Below are 22,235 nucleotides of genomic sequence, written 5' to 3'. Positions count from 1 at the left end.
CAAAATCTAGTTCAAATGCAAGAGATCATGCTCTGAGGCCAAATATATATGAATTAATCAATTAATTAATTAATTAATTAATATTTCTGGTTTTTAATCCATTTTTTTTAAAAAACAGATGGGTTATTCTCCTTTGTAAATCACTAACTCAATTTATCTAACAATGAGAATTCTGTATCAACCAAATTAAACTTTTATGCAAATGTATGAAGTCTCATTCAATCTAAATGTTTGAATGACTACATATGATAAAAAAAAAATAGGTAAAAGCATAGAAGGAAGTTAGTTTACACAGAGACTAGTCACCACTTTTTTGTCACATATACTACTTATGATTTCAAACAATTGGCTCAAAGAGGCCTCTTCTGCCATAATTATGTAGTGGTCCTATATTCTAGTGTAGTGATTAGCTCAAGAATTTACAAACTTTTCCCACATAACAGATTTGGTGTTTAAAACTATCTAGCACCCAAAGGTACTTTCACACAAGTGAAAAGCAATAAGGCAGGCTCCTAATTTTCATAACTGTTTCTACCCATGCAAGTCCCCACGGGCCCCCAAAAATATTCACAAGTTTGAGGGTCTGGCATAGGGACTCAGAGTGAGTAAAGGGTCATCAGTGAAAATCAGGACCCCATTTGGTATAAGCAGAAGTGTTTACAGTTTACACAAAAGCACCTTTGAATACCAAGCACCGTTTTGAAGAATCTTAAATTAGTAATATCCACTGGAGTCACAATACAAAATGCAAAATATAGCAACAATGTGATAACAATAGGAGTAACAGTAAAATCTGTGGTAACCTTAGCTTAGACAGCAAAGCAGAACAGCCTTTAGAGAAGCTAGTAGGAGTGGGAATGAGCTAGCTCTTCCATTACTGGTTTCAGTTAGATTCTATTAGAACTTCTACTTCTACTGAAATCAGTATTCCAACTGTAAAAAGTGAGATCCTGGTTATATTCAAGAAGAAAGAGGTTTATTAATAAACATCATAAAATTAATCTTGGTGAAATGAGCAGTTAGAAGCCCCTCTGAAGTCATGGGTTAACCAGACCCAAAATTAATTCTAAAAGACTGATCTTTTTGTAGTCCCCAAAACACGATGTTCTGTTTGCTTACTTTATGATCCACCCTTTAAAATCACTAACCTCAGGGACCCTCCGCTGCAGAAGACATTCAGAAACAGCTAGTCATGGTTGAAAATAATCCATGACAGTGAGACACCTTGCTACATGTTAGTGGTTACCAGAAATACCTCCTTTGACATTTCTGCCCTTAAGGTTGTAGAGCAGAGATGAACAAACTGTGCCCTGTAAACCCCCTGAGATATTTTACTCATTTCAATTTTTCAAAACATTTCTCCCAAAATGCCACAGGTGGTGTGGGAGGCATTTTTACCATGTTTTTGGCCCCCTGGGCTATTTTAGGACCAAGAGAAGCCTTTTTTAAAACAGGAAGTAAACCTGAAGAGACTAAAAACATAGTGGAAATGACCCCTTCACTCAGTAGAGACTTTAGTGGGGGCGTTAGAAATGTGTTAAGGTGCACAGTCCTCCAAGACAGCTAATGCATCCCTAGCCCCTACATCTCCCTACAATTGTTGTAAAGTTATGCATCCCTCCCTCCCATCACAGGATGGGGACAGATTACTGCCCTGTGACCAATACTGAGGGCCTGCATAAGGCTTGCAGGAAACTTGCCCTCTGCTGGATTGCTATCTGCTCTAGGTTGGTGTCTTCAATACCCCAGTTACTTTTAGGCCATCTAAAACTGGACATCAAAGTATCACCTAACACCTTGTAAATGACCTGCTCATAATGGGCAAATTAAACACTTATCACACAGCTTTTTTAAATGAACTAGATGGTCAAAATTACGTAATAGAAACATTTCATTATTTATCATCGGCCTCGTCCTGTCCCCCCCCCCCCCATGAAGACAATTTTCTGCCCAAATCTACCCACAATTTTAGTGAATTCACATTGGAATGTTTTACTCCTTCTTGTTGTTTAATCTCTTTTAAGGTTTTGATTAATTTTTTTTTAATGCTTGGGGGGGTGGGTAGGATATGGGATCGTTCTTTTTAACTGTAATTTTTAACTGTACGATGTTTTATTCTTATACTGTTGTAATCTGCTTTGATTCCTCTGCAAAAAAGCAGAATATAAATAATTTATTATTATTATTATTATTTATACAAAGCACTGTTGTATTTCTCTTTACAAAAAAATAACAAATACTTTTTTTTAAAAATGTTTAATTTCCTGTTAATTTCAAAAATGATGTCAAGATTTTGCATAGTTCATAAATACATTGATTGCTTACAATAAATAAACCTGATCATGAATCTGTTTTGTCCACATCATCTGATCCCAGGGTGAAATTTGATGGCTAGCATCATTTCTTCTTCAAAAATTCTCCTTCATGGTATAGCAACTGCATCCCATAGCCCAGAAGAAACAGCCATTTACATCCATTATGCTGGAGTTCACAATGATTAAGACACTTTAACAAAATAACAATAAAAACAAATCTAAAAGTAGTTCTCAGATTTTTCTGTGCAATCTTAGGGAGTGAAGGAGTAGAGAGGAGGTAGACAGAAGACAAGTCTGAATAGAGATTTTTAAAGAAGTCTTTTCACAAGTTACCAATATGGCTCAAAAGCAACATCTTCATATTTCCTCCCTTTGGAGAATGTATCTTTATTCTCAGGGAAAATCAAAGAAAAGGGTTCATTTTTCAGCATGGCCTCTTTCATTTTGATCAAGTAAAGGACTGACAGAGTAAGGAACAGTCAGCAATAACAATAGCAACAGCATGTACATTTCTATATCGCTTATCAGTGAACTCGGCACTCTCTAAGTGGTTTACAATCTGTAAGCTAATTGCCCCCCACAAGCTGGGTACTCATTTTACCAACCTACGAAAGGATGGAAGGTTGAGTCAATCTTGGAGCCCTGTGATTGAACTCACAAACATGTGGCTGCAGTACTGACATTTAACCACTGTACCACATGTGGACTCCCTATAATAAGCAAATAATGTTAGGGAACCAAAGGACCAGGGCCTAAAAGACATTCCTACTAACTGATGCAGAAGACTCCGAATGTTTAATATCATATAAAATTAAAAGAATAATTTACTTTGCTAGAATCAAATGCTAAATCAAAGATTTTTTTTCTTGTCTTGAATAAATTAAACCTTGACTATTAGTAGCATCAATTTGTTCCATAATTTACTTATAGAAGACCCAGCAAACAGGTTGGTTTCCTAATATGATTAAATGAACATTTCTGGAATACAAGGCTCAGAATAAGATGGCTCATCAGATCAAACAGTTTTCTCCTCATCCAGTTTGGCTTCTTTGAGATGTTCAGACCAAGACCAATGTATAAAGAGAAAATTCCCTATAAATTAGCAGATTATATTTCCATATAACTGTTAATAAGGAAAAAATATCCTAGTAAATACGCATAAACTTAGATTCTGGAATTATAGCACTGGAAATTGGCATATCCAATTCCACGAGTCTATTGTTTACTGCACTGAAGCAGTCCAAAAAGGAAAGAGTAAACAGATGTCTTTCCAAATGAATGCAAGCTTTCAGTGCAATCTAAAGAGAATTTAATAGTGCAATGCACATTCACATAAATAGGGTATTTTGCAGGTTCATTTTTCCTACCTAAACTTTTCATAAAGCACAGTGATCTATTCACGTCCTGTTTTCAGAGAAGTGTTCATGTCCTGCTTTTTAGCCTTCGCCTGTTTAAAGCTAAACGTAGTGCATCCAAAATAGCATCCTTGTTATTTAGTACATTATAGCAACTCAGCTCTACCAGTCTATGGAATTCATGGGGTTCAAAGGTGAAGTTTAATGTCCGATATGGAGAGTCTTTTGCTTCAACTTCAAAATCACCAAATGCTTTCTCCTCTTCTGATTCACGTTCTACACCTACAGCCAAAGAAAGGACAAAGATAAACTGGGTAAGTACTTTCCTTCAGGTTTATTCTGATACTTGGATGTGACCAGTGCCTGAGGCTGTCAATACAACTGCAACAGATAGGAATTATGGTGGGTTGTCATGCAATACACTTTTGTAAAAACTTCAAAGCAGGAGCATATTTAATTCTTACCACAGAGTTGCCTCCAATAGTGACATTTCATGGCAAAAAATACATTTGACTATAGCAGATTACAAAGAGAATTCAATTAGAGAATGTGGAAAATGATCAGGCTTCAACTTTGCATCTGCTGAATCATTTTATTGAAACAACTGATGAATTGTTCCCATGAACTCATAGTGTAATAAATTAAATGTTCAGGGGTCTTTTTCTTCCTGAAGATTAAAGGAAACCCCATACAAAAATTAAGATGTGGGCTACTTATAAAATAGAAATACTGATAACTCTTAAAACAGTGTCTCTCAACTTCAGGTCATTAGATGTTAACTATAACTTCCACCATCCCAGCCATCATGTCCAATGATAGAAATGGCCCTCCAGTGACATCTGAGGAGTTGTGGTTGGGAAACACTCTTTAGGACATCACACCAGTTATTTATAAATTACTGTAATATTAATTTTGCAATGTGCATGACAGAACTGGTTAGTAGGGTACAGCCTTTTTCATATACGAGTTAGTAATCTTCTATGTAGATTTGCAAGTTTAACTCCTTAAAATAGGCTGCTCTAAGAACATCCAGTTCATCTCCTCACCCAAACAGAAAGCTTTGTCTGTTCTCTACAGCAGCCTAATGACTGCAATCAACCGTATATACTTGACAATAAGTTGAAATTTTTTTGCCCAAAACCTGACCCTGAAATCCTGGGTGGACTTATATATGGGTCATACAGCAATACTGCTTAAAAATAAGCACCCTCCCCACAATGTCCCACTCTTCCTCCCTCAGCAGTGATCTCTGAAAGCGCTCTGAAATAACCTCCTTCAGAGGCGGTGGATGGGAAGGTTTTAACATCAAATTGAGAAGGGAATGATGTAGAGGGAAATGGGTTGTTTGGTGAGCAGGAGAGATCCAGAGGAGGAGGAAGAGGATGGAGAGAGGTTTTAACATCTGATTCAGAAGGGAATGACCTCTTTCACACACAAACTCTCTCTCTTCCTGCCTCAGCAGCTCTGTCAGAAATCATTGCCGAGGTAGAGAAAGGGGGGGGGCGCAATTCCCTTCTCAATCTAATGTAAAACCTCCTCTCCCCATCCTCCTCTTCTTCCTCTGATGTCTCTGACCACCAAACACCCCACTTCCCTCCCATACCTTCCCTTCTCAATCCAATGTTAAAACCTTCTCCCTGAATCTTCCTTCTTCCTGTCGGGATATCTCCTGCCCACCAAATGTTACTTCCCTCCTGTTCCTTCCCTTTTCAATCTGATGTTCAAACTTTCTCCTCCAGTACCAGGGAAGTGATATTAGGTGATCAGGAGAGGTCTAGAGATGAAGGAGGAGGGAGGGAAGTGGTGTTTTCCTTTTGTTTTGTCCTTTACATCCTTTGTCTATGCCCCTAAATTTTATCCTCGACTTATCCATGGATCATATCAAAATCCATGATATTGTCCCTAAAATGTTCCCCAAATTATACATGAGGTCAATGTGTACATAAGTATATACAGTAAATTCTAAATGTCCAGTCAATCCAATATTCTATCTGGAAATAACAAGAAGATCTTTTAAAACATAGATGTTTCAAACATATTTACCTGGTGCTTTGTATGTGCAGAAAGTTTCATTAACCAGAGGGAAGTGAAGAATAATGGGAGTCTTTGGATTCTCAGCATCCATAAACACATAGCATTCCTTAGGGTTTTCTTCATCTTCTTTGCTCACATTGATTTGTGGGAATGGAATTTCACGCTCTTTGCAGTACTTCTGAGTCAATTCGAGGACCTAGAGTAAGGGGTAGAGGTGGATAAATAACCAGGATTTTTTCTTAAATTTGATTACAGTTGATCATTCTTCTCTTAGAGAAATCAGTCAAGAAAAGAACTGTTTTGGACATGTGCTTGAATTCATCTTGTTGATTCTGTCCATCCTTCTGTGATGGTAGAATCATAAAGCTGGAAGACCCCACAAGGGTCATCCAATCTAACCCCCTGCCATGCAGGAACTCAAAATCAGAGCATGCTCGACAGATGGCCATCCAGCCTCTGTTTAAAGACCTCTAAAGGAGACTCCACTATAATCTGAGGGAGTGTGTTCTTAGTTTTCCTTACAAGCATAATGTTTACAGTTGGCCCTCCGTTTTTACAGGGGATACGTTCTGGAACACACATACACGTGAAAACGGAGACTCGCCAATATTCAATCCCCACAGGCTTGAATTGGGGTTTGCGCCACAAGGGGGCCTCATTGAAAATTATGGAGGTCACCCCTCCATGAATATTCAAGACCGCAGACTTCAAGTGTGCGAGAAAGGAGTGGCAACTGTATTTCTATAACAACAAATCTTATTATTAAATATTATTTAGTCCTGGTTAAATGCCTGTACTGCAGCAACTAACTCACCAACCACAAGGTTGTGAGTTCAATACCAGCCAGGGACTCTGGGATGACTCAGCCTGGCATCTTTTTGTAGGTCACTAAAATGAGTACCAAGTTTGTTGAGGGCAATTAGATCACACACTGTAAACCGTTTAGGGAGTGCTTAAGTGCGCTGATAAGCGGTGTAAAATTGTACTTGCTATTGCTATAATATTACCCTGTGTTCAGGAAGAACTAAACTCAAGCTAAAAAAAATAAACGCACTTCGAATTATCAGTCTAAGATATGCAGAAGGCACCATAATACTAGCAGAAAATATCAGAGATATGGAACAATGATTGATTAAGGTTAAGGTAGAAAGTACAAAGGCAGGTTTACAAATGAACACTAAGAAAACAAAAATTATAACCACAGATGATCTACTTAATGTTAAAATATACAATGAAGAGATCAAAATAGTTCAAGACTTTCCATAGTTGCTCTCTATCATCAATCAGAGAGGAGACTGCAGTCCAAGAAATCAGAAGTAGACTAGAACTTAGAAGAGCAGCTGTGAAGGAACTAGACAAGAACCTAAAGTATAAAGATATGTCATTAAATACCAAAGTTGGGATTGTCCATGACATTATATTTCCCATTTTTCTGTATGGTTGTGAAAGCTTGACAGTGAAGCAAGCTGATGGGGGGGGGGGGGGATCAACTCATTTGAGATGTGATGCTAGAGAAGAGTTATGAGAATACCACAAAACACTAAAAAGATCAATGGATCAGTCCTAGAGCAGATCAGGCCTGAACTCTCCCTGGAAGCAAAGATGACTAAACTGAAGTTGTCCTATTTTGACCATATCATGAGAAGAAAAGACTCCATAGAAAAAACTATAATGCTTGGTAAAATGGAGGGCAGTAGGAAAAGAAGAATGCATTCGAGGCAGGTAGACTCAATCAGAGAAGCCATGAATCTGCAGGAGGTGAGCAAGCTGTTGAGAATAGGGTGACTTGGAGATCTCTGATACATAGGGTCACCATGGGTCAAAGTCGACTCGAAGGCTATTAACAACAACAACAGAATTAGACCTCATTCTTTTCTCTTCCCTAATAGAACAGAACCCACTGTATTTACAAGAAACCCCTGGGAGAAGTCATCTAGAGTTTTGGAATTCAGATTCCAAGGAAACTGATCCTGTACTAAACCAGTGTCTGGTGTCAGCAATGGACTGGATGAGAGTGAAAAAATTGAAGCTTAATCCAGACAAGATAAGAGATGCTCCTGGTCAATTAAAAGGTAGATCAAGGAATAGGGATTCAATTTGTGTTGGATTACACTTCCCTGAAATCTCAGGTTTGCAGCTTGGGTGTGCTCCTGGATGGAGATCTGAGCATGGAAGCCCTGGGTTCAGGTGTGGTCAGGAGTGTATTTGTATAGTTAATACTTCTGCACCAGCTGCACCCATTCTTTAAGAAGCCAGATCTGGCTAGGGTAACACACACCTTGATTACACTATGTTTGAGCTACTGTAACATGTTTTATGTGGAGCATAAAAAGGGTTATAAATGCTGCAGCCAAGCTGTTAATCAGGGATCATGTGACTCCTGTTAAAACAACGACACTGGCTACCGGTCCATTTCTGGGCAGAAATCAAAGTGCTGGTTTTGACCTTTAAAGCCCTAAAGGCTTGGGTCCAGGATATCAAAAACACCCTATCTCCTTATATAAATCAGCACAAGCCTTAAGATCTGCAGGGGAGATTTTTTTCTTTATCAGTCCCACCATTTCACAAGCATGGTTGGTGAGGACTTGGGATACAGCTTTCTCTGTGGCTGCTTCCAGACAATGGAATTCCCTATCAAGGGAGATTTGGTTGGCCTCCTGCCTGCTCCCTTTCCGCCAACAGGTGAAGATATTTTTATTTAGACAGACTTTTGAATTGTGATTTTTATGGAAATACAGTGTATGTTTTCTAATCTGTTTATTTTATGTTATTTTTATTGAAACTACATTTTAAATATGTTTGAGTGTTTTAACTGTTTTGAACATGTTTTTAATAATAGTAACATTAAATTCTTTTTTACCTTTTGTACATTAGTGCTGTGGCTGTATTGTTTAAAATTATTGTAACCCACCTTGAATCCCCTTTCATAATTTCAATAAATAATAAAATACATAACAAAATCTTAACTGATCCCAAGCCAGAACAGAAACTCACTCTCTCTCTCTCTCTCTCTCTCTCACACACACACACACACACACACACAAACTGTTTTGCAGTTCAGAAACAGAGAGTTTGGCTGGAAATATTTATTCACTGGTTCTGTCAGAACTAGAATGAAGCATAAGTGCATAAATAAAAACATGTAGGATTTATATATTTTGTGTTTGCCCAGGCTTCTGTATTTACTCTATTAAATAATGGCTGGCATATGAAGACTATGTAATGTGTGAATCACCTCCACACTTCCTTGCCTCACCTCAAATGGTGCTTCCCAAGAGTAATTGAATGACAGGATGACATCAACATCTCTTTCTGGTTGGAGCATTAAAGGAAAAGGAGAATTGATAGAAAAACCACCATCTACTAGGTACAGAGTCTCTTCCATTGGGGTCAACTGATTAGGAAAAGCATCTAAGTGGGTACCTGAGGGAGGAAACAATATAATGAAAAACTTCCATACTTCTCTTTTAGCAACTGTAAAAGTAACAGCTAAGAAATTTAGTGGAGCCTAAAATACTTTTAAATTGAATATACAATTGGCCCTTCTTATACACGGATTTTTTTTTTATACACAGATTCAAGCATCCACAGTTTGAAAATATTTTTTAAAAAAGTATAAATTTCAAAAATCAAACCTTGATTTTCCATTTTGTATAAGGGACATCATTTTGCTATGTCATTATATTTAATGGGACTTGAGCATACACGGATTTTGTTATACACGGGGGATCTTGGAACCAAACCCCAGCATATAACAAGGGTCCATTGTACTGTAAAGTGCCCTGTAACAACCATGCCTGGCCTGCATTTAGTACCTAAATGTACTATAGAGGAAATGTTCTGCTCTTTAATTAATGAGAGGATTCCCACACCTAGCATTAGTTTTATCTTCTGATTTGAACAACTTGGGCATGGTCAAATTTTTGTAAAAAATAAATTAATTACCTTTCCAGGTCACAAATTTTTTAAGGCTGACATAATCCTTGTGGAGATACAAGCCTTGCATGAAATTAAAAGTTTCCCCAGCAGTAACACGAGATTTGAAGAAGTCCTGGAAAATTTGTAACAAAAGTCCACCTGGTATAACCATACGAGTTTTCAGCCTCATGGGGTCCCGGAAATGGAACCGTCGACAGTCATCTAAAATTATGAACCAGACAAAAAGTACCATATAAAAATCTGTCTAATCTAGCCTACAGCTTTTGGAAAATCAGATATTTTCATTAGAATACCGTATTTAAAATCAGGCAACTTCTTGTAATAATGCTTACCAATAACTCTGACAACATCTCCCAGAGATTCTAAAAATGTTAGTCCCGATCCAATCACCTTCAAGAAGACATCATCCAGACTAGCAGCAAAGGCACTACCCCATATTCCTGAAGAATAAATAAAGAAAGATTTCAGTTCAAACATAAAGGTTCTTCAAACCATCTTGGCAAACAAAAGCAAACATAGACTCAAGACATTGCATAAATTAATGTTAAACCACAGCTCCTCCACATGAAGAAAGCAGTAGTAACAGCTTTAGATTTTTAATTTGTAATTTTCTGTAGCATTTCAACATCATGTGATACGGTTAAAAAGAAACACTGGCTCACATGAAATAATGTACATATATGCTGAAGCAGATTACCATTCATCTTAAAGACATGGGTCTAGTATTATTGTTTAATTCTGTAATTATACCTCATCTGTATCCAGCTGATAATTAGTTGAAAACAGGGATGGCAAAAGTATGACCCACATGGAGCTTCTGGGCCATATTCTGCATCCGCTATAAAGGCCCCCATGAATCCCACAAATCTTTCTAACTCCACCCCACCCCACCCCACCTCAAAAATATTTTATATTTTTTGTGAGTGTTTGGTGTGTGTGTCTTGGTTGATTTTTGTCTGAAAATTATTCCACCCTTCCCCAAAATGAGCAAAAATCATGCATCAAAACCTTCCCATGTTCTAGAGCTTTTCAATATCTCCTTTTTTAGTTGTACCCCAGCCCAAATAGCAACCCAAAGTGTCACTGTATCACTGTTTGGGCTGGAATACAGCTTATAAAAGAAGCATTTTGGAGCACCATTGTAATGACTGGGCCCTTCAGTCATTTGAGGACTTCTCCTGAACCACAAAGGGTTAATCTGGGGGGAGGTACATGCTAATGAGAGCTTACATCACATGTTAATGAGCAGCTACATCACAGCTGAAGTAAGGTTCGCCTGGCCAATCAGCAGTGCCAGAGCAGCCTTTTCAAGAAGGTTCCATGAGAGAGCTTTAAATACCCTGTAGGATCCATGCTTCCTTTGTTCTCCATCTTTGTGTTTGTTTTGGGGAACCAGCTGTGAGCCTGTGGGCAGGCTCAGGAATGCAGGTGGAGCATCCAGAAACTCAACACGAACTGCAAATCCCATCACTGTGTGAGTAGCTAGAAAATGTGTTAGCTAGTGCATTTAGGCCTTTGTTTTGTTTATCTAATAGCTTGCCTGAAATGAACACTTTGTAACTATGCTTTCTGTACCTGCAAGGCAAGGGGCTTTGCATGAATGATATCTTCTTATTCTATTTCTTTAAAATAAATATCTTTCTTTAAAAGTATCTGCTGTCTCTCTCTGCTCCTGTGCACGTGCACGGTTACTGATTGCTTTAAGTTAGCAAGGAAGGAAACTACGAATTCCTCTAGCAAGTCCCCGTGTGTGCTAGAGAGACGTTGTTTGGTTTAGATCCACGGGGTGGTGGCAGCGAGACTAGAGAATCTCAAGGGGTCTCATTCAGCTCAGCAGGGAGTGGGAATGGAGACCTAGGAGACTCTAAGGGAATGTTTAAGGGATCCCCTGGGGGTAAGAGCCACGACAGTGGGGCTGTGTGGCTGCTGGACTCCCTGGGACCATCACAACCATGGAAAAGTATATCCTGAAGAGCTGGGGGGAAACACCCACAGACCCCATGCAGTTGCTCACACCTAGTTTAAAAGATTACATGATCTTTGTATGCTTCAGGAAATAAATGCAAGTTAGTATGACTTAAAAAGATATGCAGTATGCCGTTGTGGCATCATTGGAGGGGGGTGTGGCCCGCACCAAGTGACACTCCAGAAGAGGGGGGACATGCCATCGGGCCCTCCTCCCACGGGGAGAAGAGCAAGTGTGCCCCTCTCGCTTTCACCGCTGCCACAGTTACTTCAGGGGGCACCGCACTGGCGGTCTATTCATGAGTAGAGAGCTGCTGCAACAATCTACTTGTGAGTAGGGAGCAGTTGTGACAATCTACTCGTGAGTAGGGAGCCACAGCAACAGTCTACACAAGAATATGTGTTCTACTCAAGAGAGCCCACCCTGCACCGCATGACACCGGGGAGGCAACACCACTATTATGCCATAAACTTTCTACACAGATGTGGTAAAAAAATCCGTAAACCTCAAATTCAGTATAAGGACTATTGCTGGCATCAATGCATTGCTAGAACACAGAGCCTGACTACTAATTTACTTTATTGATGCAATTAACAGGGGTTTTTTTCTAGTTAATTTTCCTACTTACTTTTAAAGTACATTATCTGGACACCTGGAGGAGCAATCCACACAGAAACACAATTCCCCTCACACCAGCAGATTAAAACAAGAGTCTAAAGTTCTTTTCATTTCAGATACTGATTCCTCTCCCTTCATTGCCAGCTTTGTTAGATTGCCTTGTTTATGATTGTCGCAAGTCCCATCACATAAAATAAACCAAATTTTTAGTCAGAAAGGTAAAAAGAAACCAAAAGAAATTGATATTTTTAATTATGCAGCCACAGGGTAGGAGTGCATTGTTCCTCCAAGTATCCAAGAATGACCATTCACAGTGAGTACCAATCTATAATTCTAGTTGTTTTGACTGGACCGTTTCAAGCTCTGTTCCATTCCCTGAGCAATCCCAAGGATACTTTCACAAAATAATGAAAAGTAACCCAAAATGAACAATGACAGCTAGCGTGGCACAGTGGCTTGAGTGTTGGACTGTGATTCTGAGAAACCAGGGTTTGAATCCTTGATCACCAACAGAATCCCTTTTGGTGACACTTGGAGAAAACATGCTGTCTCAATCTAAGAGAAAAAGGCAAACAACCTCTAACAAATTTTCTCAATAAAACCCTATAATATGGTCACCATAAGCCAGAATCAATTTGAATGCATATAGCAACAACCACAATACACTAAGTAACACAGCTGATATTATTATTTTTATTATTTTACTTATTTATATCCCATCTTTCTTCCAATATGGGGACTGGTACTTTTTTAGATATGGTAAGAAGCAACAGCATTAGATTGTTTTTAACACTAGAATGACTATCAGAAATGCATTATTTTTAAAAAATAAACTTATAAGATCTGCAATAATATACGTAGCACTAAAACTAGTTTGCATAAGAGCTTCATTGGGGTTTTCAGGAGCTTCTAATCTGATTTCTTTTTCTTCTTACCCACGGCCTGTCAAGATTCATTCTAATCAGTTTGGAACCAAGTAACAGCAACAATGCTGTGCACAAGAGTAGAAGGAGCAGTACTTTAAATGCAAAAATATTAAACTCTGCTTCATACATAATAAATTCTAAAATTCATACCCTGAAGGTAGCAGATTCTGGGCTCAGGATGCTTCTTAATCAGCCGTCCCATGAAAAACTCGCTGTCAAAGTCTTCTGTTCGGACAAAAGCACCATATTTGCGGAATCCAACTTCAAAGGGAGTGAACTCACACCATTCTAAGAACAAGAAGAAATCCTATCCTCAATCAGGAAACCATTATGGCAGGGGAGGGAAACTTGTGGTGTGGTTCTCATCATCATTGGCTATTGAGACTAGGACTAATGGGAGTTGAAGATCAACAGCATCAGGGATGTGCATCATCTGTACATCATGCCCCTGAAGCGGCCAGAAACCAACCCTTTTGGCCCACGTGTTTCAGGCCTTAGATGCCTGTATGTTCCGCATTCACATGTTTATTACTCTAAATACAGTGGACCCTTGCTTTACACAGGGGATCTGTTCCAGACACACACCCTGCGTAAAGTGAATTCTACCCATGCTCAAGCCCCATTTAGATGAATGGGACCTGCTCCCATGTGTGGCACACATGCCATTCATCTAAATGGGGCTCCCCATCCATGTGCCTTCAAGTCCGCATATGGATAGCCCGCATATGGGGCGGGCCAACTGTACACTATGCCATCACATTTCATGGTATAAAAGTGAGTAAAATAATAAGGACTAAAATATATGCAAAGCCTATCTCACCCTGTTCTGTATTGCAGAGGTGGGAATAATTCGGCCCTCCAGAGGTTGTTTGACTCCAACTCCCAGCAATCACATGAATACAGTCAATAGTGAGGGATAGTGGGAGCTGTGGTCCAATAACATTGGAGGGTGACATGATTTCCACCACCTCTATACTATCTGCTAGCAAGTAATCTTTCCCATTCCCAGGATTTATTATTCCCTTCATCAGCTGATCCTCATTTCCTTCCTTCACTTCTGTCATTCATGTTAATGGGTAGGATTCAGAACTTTGAAAAGGTATGTTTTTGATGGACAACTCATGCTGGCAGGAAGTTTCTGTGAGCTGTAGCCCAAAAATGACTGCTCAGGCTAATTAAATGTAAAATAACACCATTACTTACAGATTTTTATAACAGAGAAATAAACCTGCCTTATTGTACCTGCAAAGTCATCACCACTAATATTGGGCCTCACATTTACAGCTGCATAGATGGGGTAGGGATTCTGTGCCCGTTTCACAGCATCCTGCTGATCAGATAATTTTGACTGGTCTACCTGAATAGAAGAAAGAACACACAGGACTGGAATTCATTCTCTAAATGTAGATTCTGCATGTGCGCACACGCACAAGCATGCACAGTCACACACACACACGCAAAGGCACACACTCTTCCTAAAATTAGTCCAAAGGTTTTCTAAAATAGTATTTTAAGAAGTATCTTTATACTATTTGCTTTATTTAAAAAACATACAAATAGAGCTTATCAGAAGCAGATCATCTCTCAGGAGGTAAGAAGTTCCAGGTTCTCTACATTCCAAGGTAATATTGGAATAAGTAATATTGTGTTGTGTTGTTCCAATGTGCTATCAACTTATGGTGATTCTATGAATGAGAGATAAGGGTGTGGTGGCTTAGTGGTTAAGATGCCAGTTCTGATGATCGGAAGATCGGAAGGATGGCTGCATAATGGGGTGAGCTCCCATCAATAGCCCCAGCTATTGTGAACCTAGAAGTTCGAAAGCATGCAAATACAAATAGATAAATAGGTACCACTTAAGTGGGAAGGTAACAAAGTTCAGTGCAGTCATGCTGGCCACGTAACCACCAGAGCAGTTCTCAGACAATGCTGGATTTTCAGCTTAGAAATGGAGATGAGCACCATTCCCTACAGTCGGTTATGACTAGACATTCATGTAAAAGGACTACCATTACCTTTACCTTTATGAATGAGAGACCTTCCAGAGTGCCTTTATTAACAGCCCTGCTCAATGCTGTGGCTTCCTTGACGGAGCTTAGCCATCTGTAATGCAGTCTCCCTTTTTCCCATTCCTATTTCCTAAAATCTTGAAATAATTTGATGTTTTCATCATTTATATTAAAACTATATAAATCATCTGTAGTCAAATTTTCTGTGTTTTGTTTTAATGTGAAATAGAAGATTGTGCTTAACTCCTTCACAAAAATTCAAGGAATGTGAAAGTGCCTGGCTTTGGAATGTATCTTCATTATTTTGCACAATATCTGATATTTGTTTGATAGTCAGTTTCAGTTTTTTAGTAAATAAAATTCATATTTGCTCCAGAATAATTTCCTAACATGTGGGGGAATTTACATGTATATAACAAGAACAAAACTGAACCATTGTAAAACCTACTGAAATAGTAAATGAAATATGTTTTCAGTTTCAGAATTTCTTACCTTCTGCTGAAGGAAGTACTCTACAATAAGTCCCCATAGGTCAGTGAAAGACACTTTTCGTCCAGCATTCTCCATTGCACTCAGTTCCTGGAAGTAATATTTCAGCCGTTCAGAGGAAAAAGCTGCTACTTTACTGCTGGATATCTTATCTCTGGCATTGATGATTGCACTTCTAAGATCTTTGCATGACCATTCAGAGTCTTGGTACAACATTGACATGCACCTGAAATTTTTTTCCAAAAATAATAGATTAAACTTCTACATCAGGTTCAAGCGCTACGTAGACGAGATCATTTAACCAATAGATTCCTAAGAGGTTGAGAGTCAGACACATTGTACCTTCTTGGGTGCAGATTCCTGAAAAATTACCTCTAAGTATCATAAGCAAAGAGATTAACATTGTTATTGTGGAACTAAGAAAATTTCAGAGAAATGTTTCAAAAGATTTTGTTACCATCACTGCTGCTTGCTCTATATTCTTCACTTGCTATTGTGATTGGAATACATCTGTAACTCTCAATCAGATGTACTAAACTCTGAATTAGATTTTCTATCAAAACAATGTCATATCTAGTGTGGGTGATGTGTTTTAGATTTTACTTTGATCACACAGAGGTTATTCAGTCTAAAATCCACTTACTTTGTGAGTTTGTTGTCACAAACTATACACATTTTATACAAATCTAAGAAAAAGTATTGGGTGAAACTTGTTCAGTGGTCTTCTTTAAGCCTCATAACCCTCTCTTCCTTTTACTGAAATCAATACACAGGAATGCTTAGCAAGGCTATTTAAAGCAAACAAGAGTTCTAAACTGCAAGTAAGAGATAAATATGAGATTTTAGAAATGAGAAACAACAAAGAATCTTGTGGCACCTTGAAGACTGCCATATTTTATTTGGTATATAGTGCAGCACATTTTATTAGATGCCACATAAAATCTGTTAGCCTTCCCAGGTGCAATATGCCATTTTTTTGCTGCAAGATACTAACACAGCTAATCTTTCAAAGTTCTAGAAAGTAGATCATTAAGACCAAATTTGATGACAACATCAACCTGAGTGAGAGCAGGGCCTTTTAAAACAATTACCAAAGAGAGAAAGCACTTATCACTAGGCACTTGATCCATTCACACAAACTGTTGGAAAGAACAGGTAATGCGAACATGTGTATGATTTCAACATCAACAGGTTATGCGGGCCACAGATGTATAAAGCACAGAGGCCTCCTTTTCCCACTATTAATGGTATCTGTCTCTTAGAAAAGGCTAGTCTTTCCATTCATTTCTAGTAACACAAGCTGTAAGGGAGGATTTCTAGTGCAGCAAAGGCTATGCTGTCAACAGGACAGGAGAGAGTTCCTCAGACATACATACAGGAAAAATTTAGACTGTTGTGAGAAATATGTCCTAAATTAAAAAACAACATTCATACATCAAGCTACTGTTTTCTTTATTGATCTGTGAAATACTCACCAGAAGAGAAGGGGTTCTCTAAAGCAAGCTGAGACTGTAATCCTGTTGGCACACTATGTTAAATACTTGAATGCAGAATTATAGCACTATGGTCCCACTTTAACTGCCATGGCAACATTACATGGAATTCTGAGATTTGCAATTTAGGGAAGGGAATTTAAAATTCTCTGGTAGAGAGAACCTTCGGTGCCTTACCAAACTATAGTCCCCAAGATTCCATAGGAAAGAACCATGGAAGTTTTAGTATTTTATAGTGTGTTTTATTGTTTCATTTTTGATTATACTGAATATGATGTTCCACCCATTGGTGAAAAGGACATGATAAATAAACATTGTTGTTATTTTTATGGAATCACATCATTTATAACTGTGTAGTTTAAAAGGTCTCCAAATCTGCTTGCTCCAAAATCTGCTGGCCTATTGCTTAAATGCCTTACACAACCTTTTCCCTCCATCTGCCACCATCAATGTCAGCACAGGGACATTAGAGTAGTGCACCAGAATAATTCTAGATCAGTTATCCTATTTTAAAATAATTACTAAAAGAGTACAGCTTTACCTATAACAGAAGCCAAAAGACTATGAGCTTTTTGGAAATCTGTTTCATCAGATGCTAGAATCATTTTAACTTCTCCAACTGCAAAGTATGTTCCTATGACCAGCACACATATCCCTGTCTCTTGTCAAGAGATAAGAACTATCAGTATTTCCTACCATGTAGTGCCTGAGATCCCAGCAAGATATGTCATACAATCCAGGAGATTCAGCTGTTGAAGCCCAAGCAGACTACCATAAAATGAAGTCAGCGCTCTTATCCCACCACCAGATCCTAGGACTGCTACAACAGGCACCTTTAACAAACAAAAAAACAAAAAAAGGAGGAAGAATCCACATCAATAAAATTCAGAATATTATGTTACAGATATATATTGACTCCTATCAAAACAATCTTTTACTGCACTATGAAATTCTGAATATTTTAATAAGAATATCATTTTTAAAAAATTAAAGATGCCCAATTATTTCAGTTCCACTGAGTTGTGATTAAGTATGAACAGCTCTACATAACTCAGCAAACACTGCCCAGTCACATACCTCATCTTTATCAGGATCCTCTCTCAATTTCAGTGTCTTCTTTAATGCCTGAGATACCACATTCTTCCTTTTCTCCAAAAATCCTTGCTCTTCTTTACACAAATCAAAACCAAGACGTATATCAAGATCTCCTGTGCTAATTTCAAAGAAAACAATAAAACAAATATATTTTAAAGCCTCCAAAACCCTCCAAAAGTACTGAAATAATTTATCTCCAGTGTTTCAGTATGAATTCTGAGCAAGGTAACCGTGGTAAACATTTAATGAAAAACAGACTGCAGGGAAGGAAGAGCTGTAAGCTCAGTAGTAGACCATATGGTGCATATATAGAAGATCACAGGTTCAGTCCCTGACATTTCCAGGTATGACTTAAATCTGCAGTTTAAGGGTCAAAACTTTAAGAGTCACTTCCAATCAATATATATTAGACTAGATCAGTGGTATGAAACCCTTTCAGTCCTGAGGTACTGATGTTGGCTGAGGGAAGTGTGTGGGTTTTTTTCAGGTCCCTTTCTTCCAGATCCATATTTATCAGACATTAGGAAAGTTATTTTTGGATTACATGGTACAAAATGGTAAGTGGATTTTGGGTAACTTTCCCAAGCTCTGGATCTTGATACTCCTATTGAACATATATACAGTAGTATCTTGGTATTCACTGGTGTTTGGTTCCAGGATTCCCCGTAAATTCCAAAATCTATGGATGTTCATGTCCCATTAAATACAATAGTTAAATTGTGTCCCTTATGTAAAATAACAAAATCAAGGTTTGCTTTTTGGATTTTTTAAAAAATATTTTCAAGCTGTAAATGCTTGAATGGTGAATAAAGAATTTGTGGATACGGAAGGCTGACTATAGTGTATAATGCAGAGTTTGGGGAAATTATTTTTGTATTGCAACACACAGAACATATGGGGATTCTGGGAGTTGTAGTCCATCTCCTAGATTCCGATTCAAGATATGCAGTGTTGAAATTTTTATTTTTATTATTTTACACACTGCTTGTTGCAATAAATGGAGATTGTGTGTTTTGGTCTATGTTTAGTAGTGTGTGGGATATACAGCTACCAGTATTGGATCTCTAAGATTAAAGTGTCACATACAGCTCCAAAACTATGTGAAATAGGGGTTCATTCTAGACACCAGGAATATCTACTCAGTAAAACCAACTGCCAATGAAAAATCAAAACAGATTTATTATGAGACAAAATCCAATATTTTTTTTAAAAAAAATAGATAGCTGTGATGTACAAATGTCAAACATACAAACATATTAAAATAGTACTTGCAATGCCAGCAATATATATCTAGCTGGACTGCTCTCTCATATATATTTTTGGTGGTACCTTTGACAGCCAAAAAAGACCTGAGCCATTTTAAAAACTAAATAATCATAGAATCATAGAATCATTGGCCTGTTACAGACTGCCAAAATAAAGCTGCTTCGGGTCTCTTTGGAGGTATGCTGTTTAAATGATGCATGCATCCTAAGAATTCAGAAGCTGCACCAAAGCTGCACTCCAGTGCTTAGGAATGGAGTGTGGCTTTGGCGCGACCTCCGGACTCTTAGGACCCATGCATCATTTAAATAGCATACCTCCAAAGAGACCCGAAGCAGCTTTATTTTGGCAGTCTGTAACAGGCCATAGAATCGTAGAGTTGGAAGAGACCACTAGGGCCATCCAGTCCAACCCCCTGCCATGCAGGAAATCCAAATCAAAGCATCCCTGACAGATGGCCATTCAGCCTCTGCTTAAAGACCTCCAAGGAAGGGGACTCTATCACCCTCTGAGGGAGTGCATTCCACTGTCAAACAGCCCTTACTGTCAGGAAGTTCCTCCTAATGTTCAGGTGGAATCTCTTTTCCTGTAGCTTGCATCCATTGTTCCGGGTCCTGTTCTCTGGAGCAGAAGAAAACAAGCTTGCTCCCTCTTCAACATGACATCCTTTCAAATATTTAAACAGAGCTATCATATCACCTCTTAACATTCTTTTCTCCAGGCTAAACATCCCCAGCTCCCTAAGGCGTTCCTCATAGGGCATGGTTTCCAGACCCTTCACCATTTTTGTCGCCCTCCTTTGGACACGCTCCAGTTTCTCAATGTCCTTTCTGAATTGTGGCGCCCAGAACTGGACACAATATTCTAGGTGGGGCCTGACCAAAGCAGAATACAGTGGCACTATTACTTCTCTTGATCTAGACACTATACTTTTATTGATGCAGCCTAAAATTGCACTGGCCTTTTTAGCTGCCGCATCATACTGTTCACTCATGTTCAACCCGTGGTCTACTTGGACTCCTAGATCCCTTTCACACGTAGTTTCATTCAGCCAGGAGTAATTTTATTTTTCCGCCCTAAGTGCAATACCTTACATTTCTCCGTGTTGAATTTCATTTTGTTAGCTTTGGCCCAGCTTTCTAGTCTATTCAGGTCATTTTGAATCTTGATCCTGTCCTCTGGGGTATTAGCTATTCCTCCTAATTTGGTGTCATCTGCAAATTTGATAAGTATGCTCCCAATTCTGTCATCCAGGTCATTGATAAAGATGTTGAATAGCACTGGGCCCAGGACAGAGCCCTGTGGGACCCCATTGGTCACTTCTCTCCAGGATGAAAAGGAGCCATTGTTGAGCACCCTTTGGGTTCGGCCGGTCAACCAGTTACAAATTCATGTAACAGTTACCTTGTCTAGTCCACATTTTACAAGCTTGTTTGCAAGAATGTCATGGGAAACCTTGTCAAAGGCCTTACTGAAATCAAGATATACTATATCCACAGCATTCCCTTCATCTACCAAGCTGGTAATTTTATCAAAGAAAGAGATTAGATTTGTTTGGCATGACTTGTTTCTCTGAAACTCATGTTGACTTTTTGTGATTATGGCATTGCCTTCTAGATGTTCACAGACTCTCTGTTTAATGATCTACTCTAGAATCTTTCCTGGTATTGATGTCAGACTAACTGGACGATAATTGTTGGGATCCTCTTTTTTCCCCTTTTTGAAGATGGGGACAACGTTTGCCCTCCTCCAGTCTGCTGGGATCTCTCCTGTTTTCCAGGAGTTTTCAAAGATTATTGCCAATGGCTCCGATATTACATTTGCCAGTTCTTTTAATACCCTTGGATGTAGCTCATCTGGTCCTGGAGACTTAAATTCATTTAGATTAACAAGGTGTTCCTCTACTATCTCTTTACTTATTCTGTGCTGAAATTCCCCTATTCTGTCCTCTGCTCCATTATCCTCAGGTTGAGCACCCTTTTCCTTTTCTGAGAAGACTGAGGCAAAGAAGGTGTTGAGTAATTCTGCCTTTTCTCTGTCCCCTGTTAACATTTTGCCATCCTCTCGACGCAGTGGCCCTACCATTTCCTTCTTCTTACTTCTGCTGCGGACATATCCAAAAAAGCCCTTTTTGTTGTCTTTAACCTCTCTAGCAAGCCTGAGTTCATTCTGCGCTTTAGCTTTTCTGACTTTACCCCTGCACATGCCTGCTATTTCTTTGAATTCCTTTTTCGTGATTTCCCCCTTTTTCCATTTCTTATACATGTTCCGTTTCAAACTTAGCTCGGTTGAAAGTTCCTTAGTCATCCATCCTGGTTTCTTGAGACACCTCCCATTTTTCTTTTTCACTGGAACTGTTTGAAATTGTGCCTTCAGTATCTCCCTTTTGAGAAACTCCCATCCGTCCTGAACTCCTTTATCTTTTAGTATTTCTGACCATGGAATCGCCCTCAATACTTCTCTAAGTTTACTGAAATCCGCTCTCCTAAAGTCTAGAATGTGTGTTTGACTATGCCTGGCTTCTCCTTTCCACTGTATTACAAACACCAGGAGAATATGATCACTTCCACCTAAGCATCCCACCAGTTGCACCCCATTAACCAAGTCATCCTTGTTGGTTAGGATCAGATCTAAAATAGCTGACCCCCTTGTTGCCTCTTCCACCTTTTGGACAATGAAATTGTCTTCCAGGCAAGTGAGGAATTTGCTAGACCTTGAGGATTTTGCTGAGTT

General features: G+C 38.7%; 1 protein-coding gene across 1 annotated transcript in view; it reads right to left on the bottom strand.

Moving 5' to 3' along the window:
- Positions 1-2,272: 2,272 nt before the first annotated feature.
- LOC149314769 (cytosolic phospholipase A2 zeta-like) overlaps positions 2,273-22,235 on the bottom strand; it is a 40,201-nt gene continuing 20,238 nt past the window's right edge. The window contains 11 exon segments of the mRNA XM_089521892.1: positions 2,273-3,755; positions 3,758-3,952; positions 5,714-5,900; positions 8,961-9,127; positions 9,650-9,844; positions 9,976-10,083; positions 13,304-13,441; positions 14,396-14,510; positions 15,655-15,877; positions 17,841-17,977; positions 18,222-18,357. Coding sequence (XP_089378018.1) covers positions 3,709-3,755; positions 3,758-3,952; positions 5,714-5,900; positions 8,961-9,127; positions 9,650-9,844; positions 9,976-10,083; positions 13,304-13,441; positions 14,396-14,510; positions 15,655-15,877; positions 17,841-17,977; positions 18,222-18,357 — 1,648 coding nt within the window. The 3' untranslated portion in view covers positions 2,273-3,708.

Source organism: Sceloporus occidentalis, unplaced genomic scaffold (genome assembly GCF_023333645.1).
Source record: "Sceloporus occidentalis isolate IW3139 unplaced genomic scaffold, rSceOcc1.0.p SCAF_4, whole genome shotgun sequence".
In the NCBI taxonomy this organism is placed as follows: Eukaryota; Metazoa; Chordata; class Lepidosauria; order Squamata; family Phrynosomatidae; genus Sceloporus; species Sceloporus occidentalis.
This window is presented reverse-complemented; position numbering and strand designations above follow the sequence as displayed.